Source organism: Xenopus laevis, chromosome 9_10L (assembly GCF_017654675.1).
Source record: "Xenopus laevis strain J_2021 chromosome 9_10L, Xenopus_laevis_v10.1, whole genome shotgun sequence".
Classification (NCBI taxonomy): Eukaryota; Metazoa; Chordata; class Amphibia; order Anura; family Pipidae; genus Xenopus; species Xenopus laevis.
In genome coordinates, this window is record NC_054387.1 from 130,097,137 (window position 1) to 130,107,095 (window position 9,959).

Sequence of the window (9,959 nt, forward strand, 5' to 3'; positions counted from 1 at the left end):
CCTACACCCACCATTATCAAGGCAGCAACTACAAGCCGAGGTGGAAAGACTCTACCATGTTGGCCTTTCTGGCAGAGACAGCAAGAGAAGTCATCAAACTAGCAGACAACTGACAACACAGTGGTGGTACGCCAAGCTATGGTCCAACAGTTCTTCAGAGGTGTAACCAGATTTAGACCTCCCCTCAGGGAACCTCTTGCAACATGGAACTTACCAATGGTCCTAGCGGTGCTACAGAAACCACCCTTTGAACCTCTGGCAACATGTGAGCTGAAATGGTTATCATTAAAATTTACCTTCCTGATAGAGATAGCTGGCCGACCGTTCATCACGTAAATGCGGTCCTCATGACACATGAACCAAGATAAAATTTTACCTTCTTTCTGCCCAAATCCAACCAACGAGAAGGAGAGGAGGCTACATAAATTGCATGTGGTACGCACCCTCCGCATCTATCAGAGGAGATAGGCCAAATACAGACTCTCAAGCGCTCTCTTTTTCTCGTAGGCCTGAACTGTCCGTGCACTAAGTCCCACCCAGGCTAATTTAGTATGGGCCAAGGGACCTCTTTCTTGCTATAATTCTATCTTTGTCTCTTGGCCTTCCCTCTAACTGTACCATCTCCACTGGCTGAGCTTGCCAACAGCACTGAGGAGAGAGGGTGGAGACTATATAAACAGTGGGAGGGACCAGGAGTCACCAAGCTTCAATTCACTGTCCTGCCTCCAGAAGTGAACCAACCCTAACGTCTGCACTGACAGCTAAGGGCCTACGAGAAAAGGATTTTCGGGTGAGTCCAAAATACCCTTATGTGTGGTATAAGTATACCTTTTAAAGGGGAAGCAGGCCCCTTTAAATAAGTAGGCTATATGGGTAGTAATAGATTCACTTATACAATATCTTTATTCACCCACAGGAGTGTACTGCCGAGACAGGAAGAGACTGATACACAGCTTCACTTATGTCACATTCTCAGTGCAACATTTTCCTGATTTGCCCTGGTCCGTCTCAATCCCTGCTCATATTTCAGTAAGCTCAGTTGATTTTCCGGTTCATGATTCAACACTGGCTTTAAAAAACCTGTTGCGAGGGAACTGTCCTCTTAGTGTGCTTATTGTCTGTACAGACAGGCAACACAAATATATCTCAGCATAGGCGTCTCTTTATATTAAATACAATTCAACAGGAACAGATTGCTCAAAGTATGTACAGAGAGCTCCCATAAACCTATAGCAGCATAGGTATTCCCCTGTACTAAGCACAATTCAGCAGGAACAGCCTCAGCAGCATTGGTACAAGCAAAATACAGGCAGTATTCGTGTTGCACAGCTGCAGGGGTTAAAGGCTGTATGATAATGGCACTATGAGATCTAGGGATACAGCAAAGCTAAACAAGAAAGAGTGCAAATTACAATTAGAGCTGATCCATTATTTGCTTTATGTAACGAATCCTTCACTCACAGGCTAATCAGCTTGTTCCCTAATTACTAATTGCCCTTCCCCTGATCCCTCACCCGGTGACAGGAATGGAGGAGATGATCCTTCTGCCCCGTGTTCCAGCACAGCAGTATCAAGGACAGGGGCAAAGTTCCACCCCAGTGCATTGTTATAGGGATCAGCGGGGGAGGGGAGTGTCGTTCCTACTGTCTCTTGTGTAACCACTCGTGTAATATAAAAAATCCATTCAAAGGCCACTACAGCACACGCTGACACACACAGAAGGGCACAGGAGCAGACAGTTGGCACCTCTCCAGGTGAGTGATACACTGACTGACTGCCAGTTCTACTAACTGTCAGTTCTACCGAGGGGTCAGTGCTGCCGGCTCAGTGTTACCAGTATCAGCTGTAAATGGAGCATGGTACCACCTGCATACTGTGTGGCTAATCAACTATGAATGAATATCCATGCTGCAGACTGCACTGGTCTCTGCTCCTTCTCTATAGCACAGTGAGACAAGATGCATGGGGGAAAGTGTGAGACCAACAATGTACTGTATATAAGAGCTGCCAATATGCAACCTACATCTGCTATTGTTCTACAACTCCCAGCATCCCCGGAGAGCTGAAGGCTAAGTTTGCCACCTGGATAAAGACATTACACAGGGGACTGCCTTATATTTTTAGCTTAAAGAGGGGCTCTGCAGATAAAGGGGGGGGATTCTCTGCAGATAAAGGGGGGATTCTCTGCAGATAAAGGGGGATTCTCTGCAGATAAAGGGGGGTTCTCTGTAGATAAAGAGGGGGATTCTCTGCAGATAAAGGGGGGATTCTCTACAGATAAAGGGGGGATTCTCTGCAGATAAAGGGGTGATGCTGTGCCATGTGTCTACACCTGTTCAGGGAATCGACTGCCTTTAAATCTGAGCACAGCTCTCTGACCCACCCCTCTGTGTGACTTGCAGGACTGCACCATGGGCTCCATGTGGGACACACTGACGGATTTCTACACTTGGGCTCTGCACAACGGAGGTAATTATTTGTACCATCACTTCTGCCCTTCCCATCACATTCTTTGGACCAATCACAATTATAGTCAAGAAGGGAAACTTTATAAAGAAGATGGTTTGTGTTATATGGGATAATGTACCCCCTACTGTAAATGATAAGGATATTAGAATCACTGAGGGGTTCTGTGAACATATAAAGGTACAAGCCTGCAGGCTGAGTTATACAGTGAACTCTGAGTATCACTCATGTATTATAAGGGATAATGTACCCCCTACTGTAAATGATAAGGATATTAGAATCACTGAGGGGTTGTTCTGTGACCATATAAAGACACAAGGCTGCAGGCTGAGTTATACAGTGAACTCTGAATATCACTCATGTATTATAAGGGATAATGTACCCCCTACTGTGTATGATAAGGATTTCAGAAGTCACTGAGGGGTTGTTCTGTGACCATATAAAGGCACAAGGCTGCAGGCAGAGTTATACAGGGAACTCTGAGTATCACTCATGTATTATAAGGGATAATGTACCCCCTACTGTAAATGATAAGGATATTAGAAGTCACTGAGGGGTTGTTCTGTGACCATATAAAGGCACAAGGCTGCAGGCTGAGTTATACAGGGAACTGTGAGTATCACTCATGTATTATAAGGGATAATGTACCCCCTACTGTAAATGATAAGGATATTAGAATCACTGAGGGGTTGTTCTGTGACCATATAAAGACACAAGGCTGCAGGCTGAGTTATACAGGGCTACTAATACAGGTATGATATCCATTATCTGGAAACCCGTTGTTCAGAACGATCTGAATAATGGAATGCTCGTTTCCCATAGACTCCATTTTATCCAAATAATCCAAGCATTCTGGATAACAGGTCCCATATTGTGAAATTTTCCAACAGGGGGCAAATTATTTTTTATATTACACACGTTTCAGTGAGTCATGTGACCATCACTAAGAACCAATGATAACTGAATACATTAGGAAGCATATTTTACAAAGATATAATTTACAGGATTTTCATGGCTATTATATAGGATACTTTTGAGGCAGTAAAATACGTGATTTCATTTCTTTTACATATAAATATAACCCCCTGTTTTCTGCTTGGCACAGACCCACGCACTGACCCATGGCTCCTAGTTTATTCCCCGGTCCCAGTGATCCTCATCTTTGCTCTATATCTGCTCCTTGTGGCCCTGGGGCCCCGGCTGATGGAGAAACGGGAAGCATTCACCCTGCGCTCTGTTCTCCTTGTTTACAACCTGTCTCTGGTCGGACTGTCAGTCTACATGTTTTATGAGGCGAGTATGAGTTTTAATTCAGCTGGGGGATTTACTAGTTGTTTATAGATTGGCCCTTGACAGTTAAACATCATAAGGGAGTTGTAGCTTTGGCCACTGTTTACTCCTCCCTCACTATAAATGTGCTCATACCCATAATCCATATAATCCCAAATGTATTTACCATTTTTATATAATTTGAGAGAAAAAACAGCAATGTTGGATAATGTTTTTTACCTGCTCCTCCATGCAGAGTCAGCTTTCTGCTTTCCGGTGTAGTCAGGGGGTGGGACCGGAGTAATGATGAGCGAATCTGTCCCATTTCGCTTGGCCGAAAAATTTGCAAAACACATTGAATCAATGGGCGTCAAATTTTTCTTACGCACAATAATTTTTTACGTGGGTGAAAAATGTTCTCACTTGAAATAGTTTTTTTTTCTTACGGCAACTGGTTTCAGCGACATTTTTGTCTCGGAAACTTTTTTTTGTTGCGGCAAATTTTTGCGAAAAAAAATTTGCAAATGGCGAAATGCGGAATTAACCTGCAAATCCATGGCTGGCCAAAAAAAAACGCTCATCTCTAGCTCTGAGCTTTAATAGATGGAGGGATGGGACTGCCAATCAGAGATGAGCATAAATAACAGTCTCTGTAATAGGGCTGCCCCTACTGCACTCTTCAGAGCAAAAAGCACACTCTGCGTAGAGAAAATATATTAGATTTTATTTTTATACCGATATTTTTTTAATTGTATCTGCTAACTATTCCTATGAGCAAATTTCAGCTAGGGTCATCCCTTTTGCCACAAACGCCCCCAAACTCCCAGGCCCAAAATCCTTATACATTTCTTAATCCTACACCTTCTGTCTGCCCAAACTACTCACCGTCGCATGTAGGATTGGACTTTTGCTCCTTCCCAGTTCTGTTTCTTGGATGATCCCTTTCCTTGTAGCTTCTGGGTATCAGGGAGACATTTTTCATTAGGGCTCACCCAGATGTTGAACCAATGATCAATTCCTTTATTCCTGTTCCAATAACCAGGCCTCTTTCTTTTCCAGTTTCTGGTGACCTCGGTGCTCGCAGGGTACAGCTATTTATGCCAGCCAGTGGATTACAGTAACAGCGAATTGGGCATGCGGGTAAGAGATGCCTATGTGTTAGTTTCACTTAGGCATAGCTTGTATTGCCACAGTCCTTTGTAGAGTGTGTGTGGCTGTGTATGTGGGCACTGCTACTTCAGGGTCTTTATCTCTATCTCTGTTCCACAGATGGCACGGGTTTGCTGGTGGTTCTTCTTCTCGAAAGTGATTGAGCTACTGGACACAGTGAGTTTCTTCTTCATAATTGGGCTGCTGGTTTTCCCTTATGGGGGTCACACATGGCACAACCCACAGGGACACTGAAGTATGCAGCCTAGTGGCCTGTTTAAAGTGCCTGTAGGTGCCCAGAGCTGGTCATATTTGACCTTTGAGGAGAAACAGCTTTGACAGACCAGCTGTCAGAATGCTGTAGATACTGAACACAGATGGAGGGGTGCAGGTTGTTCATATATGGTGTTTATACTGATAATATCAAAATAACATGTCCTCTCTCCTTCCCCATCAAAGGCACATGACCCTCATGCTCAGAGACTCAGCTAATGGTTAATACCATACGTGTGTTCGCCATATTGCCTTGTAGGGCTCAAAAATCCCTCTATTAACAACAGTTATGCTAAATGAAATAAATAGATAAACAGTCCGTTGAATGGTGGCCAGTAATAATCTTTAGGTTGCAAAGGCAAAACGGCAGCGCTTCTAAGAAATTAACCATAAATACATGATATTCACTCATTAACGGTTCCTCGGGGGAGTGTACAAAAGAGTGTACAAAAGATAAAGACAAGAAAGAGCAGCCTGAAAAACAATTTAATTAAAACAGACAAGTGCTGTAAGGCAGCTGACAACTGACCCCATATCTGAAACTAAATCAATTTTTTTGGAAGGGTGTCTATGAAATTTCAGAAGATGTTGACCTGCCTGACTTCTGGTGTGATTGGCCTCAGTTGTGTAATAATGACATACATTTTATTGGATGGCCAAAGGGACTTATCTCCAGTCCTTGGCTCTCTTTCACTATGTTTCTTCTCTCCCCCCCCATCAGATATTTTTCATCATGAGGAAGAAGTTTAACCAGATCTCATTCCTCCACGTCTATCACCATGCAACCATGATCTTCAATTGGTGGGCAGGGGTCAAGTATGTTGCTGGTGGACAAGGTAACAGTTAGTGTGCGTGGTGGGCAGAACCATACTCTGCACCTGTGATTTCCTTAGTGGCCACTTGTACCCCTACAGAAATACATATAGTCTTAAGGGTTGTAGGTAATGGTCAGATACATTATGGATGGACAAGGAAAAAGTTCTTATGAAAGCTCTACTCCTAATTTGCACCTTACTTTTCCTCCCAAACTTTGCACTAGGTCTAGCAACTACAATGTCTAAGCAAGTGATTAGTAGATTGCATTTATTAGTCACCTGTTTGAAAGCAAACATCGAATCATCTGGTAGAGTTGCTAAAATCTTTCTCGCTTTCACATATCACCAGTTATAGTCTTTTCCTTCTTTAATCTCCAGCTTCAGAGCCCATATGTTCCTCACCCTGATCTTCTTTGTTCTTCAGCTTTCTTCATCGGCATGCTGAATTCCTTTGTTCATATCTTCATGTACTTGTATTATGGCCTCGCTGTGCTGGGTCCTAAGATGCAGAAATATCTGTGGTGGAAACGCTACCTGACTTTGCTACAGTTGGTAAGTACACATGTTTATACCATCATTAAGGGATAATATAATAAAATATCTTACCTTTATCATGGTGGAGGGTTAAAGTTAGATGTTAGTGCCTCATATTGACCCCTTATGTTTTTTCCCTGCAGACTCAGTTTGGAGCCATTGCTCTACACTCCAGCTATAACCTTGTGACAGATTGTCCATTCCCAGATGGCTTTAATGGAGTTGTCTTTGCTTACATTGTCAGCCTCATCATCCTCTTCCTCAATTTCTACTACCAGACCTACTTGCGTCGGCCACGTGAAAAAAAGCTGTAGGAGAGCGTGATATATAATTAATTTTCTTCTGTGAAGACCAGAGGGACTGTGTATGGAACAGAAGACAATTACAATGGAGGGCCTACAAAACAAAACACAAGCAAAGCTTTGGACAGGGAGGGGGTACAGCATTTCAATGGAGGAGAGACCAGACTTCAGTCATAGTAAAGGATGGTCTCCAGTCTGCTATTATTGATGTTATGAAATGAGTCATTGGCATTGCAAACACAAGGAAACTACAGAAACTTTGTTTGTACCAGTCACTTGAGAGCTCATACAGATATCAAACAGAGGACCTGGTGCCGTTCAAAGCACAGGAATTCAGAAACGCTGCTCAGTTGGTTCCTATGGGATCACTTTTCACATTCTGTCTGATCCACGCAGCAGGACTGCCTAGAACCCAAGTATGTCTCCTCTGAGATAACTCCAGTATGAAACAAACCCTTAACATGATACACATTCCTTATTTATCTAAAACAAATTAGCCAGTCTTGCATATTTTAGAACTATGCCCAAGCCTCAGGGGAACTGAACATTATCCTTTCTGCCTCCAACCCATCAGAAACTCATAAAGCAATCCAAGCCAAGCCAAAAGAACAACATAAGAACAATCTAATGCAGAACCACGAAGCTCAAGGTTATCCAAGAACTACCTCATTGAGGTCCAGTTTGAATGGTGACAGTCTTGTGTCTTAACATAACTAATTCCAAAATGATTGGGTTTAGGTGCACACAGAGACGTTGAGCCATGTCACGGATCGTTCATACTGAAGAATTAATTCCGTGCCTCCTTCTCTACATTCATTCATTTCTGTTGGCTTCTCATTGATAAAAGAGGGCAGAAATTTGTGTTCTTGTAATTGTTGTTTGCCAGTTTCACACTGGATCCTACTTGAAAGATGGTTGTCTTTAGCCATCAGGAACCATTTATTCTGTGGTTGACTTGTTTGGCAAAACCAAGAGTTTAGAAACAAAACATGTCAATGGCAATCATATCCTCACAACTGTGACTCCAAGAAGGCAAAATAGTTATGTTTTTTCATGGCTGTAATATCTTGGCCCATGATTGGTAGCCATGTTTGAAGTGCAAAAGTAGCCACCAACTTGGAATGTTCAATCATTATAAAGTAATAAAACAGGCCACCTGTGTCCAAAATAAAGATTGTGTTTGTTTTATTTTCTCATTTTAACCCACATGCCATAGAGTTAGAACATATAAACATGGTAAAGGTGATTTCACTGAGGTTTGAGCATATATTTAAATGATTTTTAATTTTCTTATACAACATGTTAATAAAGTGTCCAGAATCACTGGACTGTGCTGAGGGATAAAACAATTATAATTTTGTGAACATTTTGGGTCGAGTTGTGTTTTCATAAAAAAAATTGTTTTTCGAGTGTAGTCTTCAGTCAAAAAATAAAATTTGGGGTAAAAAAACTATTAGTGGTCTTATAAAAAAAATTTGGATTTATTTGGGTTTCACTGAAAATACGATTAATTCGAGCAATACAAGTTTTTTCCCATTGAAAGGTTGATTAATTTGAGTTTTTGGGTTGTTCACCCCAAATTCACTGATTCAAGTTTTTTCATTCGATTTTTTTTCTTAAAGGGATACTGTCATGGGAAAATCTTTTTTTTCCAAATGAATCAGTTAATAGTGCTGCTCCAGCAGAATTCAATTTTTATATTCAATTTTGAAATCTGACATGGGGCTAGACATATTGTCAATTTCCCAGCTGCCCCAAGTCATGTGACTTGTGCTCTGATAAACTTCAATCACTCTTTACTGCTGTACTGCAAGTTGGAGTGATATCACCCCCTCCCTTTTCCCCCCCAGCAGCCAAACAAAAGAACAATGGGAAGGTAACCAGATAACAGCTCCCTAACACAAGATAACAACTGCCTGGTAGATCTAAGAACAGCACTCAATAGTAAAAACCCATGTCTCACTGAGACACATTCAGTTACATTGAGAAGGAAAAACAGCAGCCTGCCAGAAAGCATTTCTCTCCTAAAGTGCAGGCACAAGTCACATGACCAGGGGCAGCTGGGAAATTGACAAAATGTCTAGCCCCATGTCAAATTTCAAAATTGAATATAAAAAAATCCATTTGCTCTTTTGAGAAACGGATTTCAGTGCAGAATTCTGCTGGAGCAGCACTATTAACTGATTCATTTTGAAAAAAAATTTTTTCCAATGACAGTATCCCTTTAAATTAGAAAAAAATTTGAGTTGTGAGTTCATTCTAGGTATAAAAACCTTGCAAACCTCTAAAAATCGACCTTTGATAAAATAACCCGCTTAATGACTTGAAGAATAGCAATAGTTTTGAAAAATAACAATATTTTCTGTCCTTGAAAAATACATTTTGGTTGAAAACCAGTAAGTCATCGTTTGCACATCAATCAAGAGCCAGGCTTGTCCTGTGATACAATTGCACCCAAGGCTTGGCTGTGTCACTGCTTTCCTTTATCCTTTATCCTGTTTGTATCAGATGCTTCATTCCTAATGACATTATCAGTAATAGAATATAAAGCCTGCACCAGTCATTCCAACAGAAGCTGCTTCCTTGTTCTTCCCAATCAAGAATCTCCGATTTCTTTTTATATCTTTATAAGAAACATGGCTATCAATCTTTCAGAACAAGTCCATATTCCTTGGGAGTCTCAGGAACACACCATGAAGATTGCGGTTCTTCTCACTGTTGCACTTGCATTTTCCTATGGTGAGTCCCACGGTTGACCAGACCTTTCTGTGTCTCTTTTTCTTGCCTACGGTTACCCTGTATGTTTATCATAACAAATATTTCAATAAGGTTGGTCTCTCTAGTCAGCAAACAGTGCAGTAAATACTTGAAGTCACTGCTTAAACAAGTATAAGGTTTAGAAGGTCTTCAGAGCTAAACTATAGTGGTGCCATTATTGCTCCAGTTCTAGTGACCAGTTTTTAGTGGTTTGTCACGACATTTGCAGTTGGTGTAGTAACCTCGACCCACCAATCAGCACTTAGCATTTTTGGGCCACCTCTACAACTTTTGCCTCATTGAATTTTTATTCCTGATGACCTCAGAATTCTCTGTACTTTGTGGAGGAATTGACCATAGAATTTGTGACTCTTTAATCCACAAAGGAAATGTT

At 41.5% G+C, this 9,959-nt stretch overlaps 2 protein-coding genes across 4 annotated transcripts in view; both read left to right on the plus strand.

Moving 5' to 3' along the window:
- Positions 1 to 678: 678 nt before the first annotated feature.
- On the plus strand, positions 679 to 7,980 carry MGC115163.L (hypothetical protein MGC115163 L homeolog). Of its 2 annotated transcripts, XM_018240002.2 has the most exons (9): positions 679 to 790; positions 917 to 1,029; positions 2,403 to 2,469; positions 3,572 to 3,759; positions 4,795 to 4,875; positions 5,005 to 5,061; positions 5,879 to 5,993; positions 6,397 to 6,524; positions 6,650 to 7,980. In XM_018240002.2, exons 3-9 carry the CDS (start codon positions 2,412 to 2,414, stop codon positions 6,818 to 6,820), a joined length of 798 nt encoding a protein of 265 aa, XP_018095491.1. In that variant the 5' UTR covers positions 679 to 790; positions 917 to 1,029; positions 2,403 to 2,411; the 3' UTR covers positions 6,821 to 7,980.
- A 1,146-nt stretch (positions 7,981 to 9,126) lies between these two features.
- LOC121398359 (CD59 glycoprotein-like) overlaps positions 9,127 to 9,959 on the plus strand; it is a 9,417-nt gene continuing 8,584 nt past the window's right edge. Inside the window, exon 1 of one of the 2 annotated variants that reach the window (XR_005964275.1) lies at positions 9,127 to 9,547. Coding sequence is in view for 1 of the 2 variants with exons in the window: in XM_041577551.1 (XP_041433485.1) it covers positions 9,445 to 9,547 (103 nt within the window). In the remaining variant the exon portion in view is untranslated. The remainder of the gene's footprint in view (positions 9,548 to 9,959) is intronic. The other variant, XM_041577551.1, reaches the window with a different exon arrangement.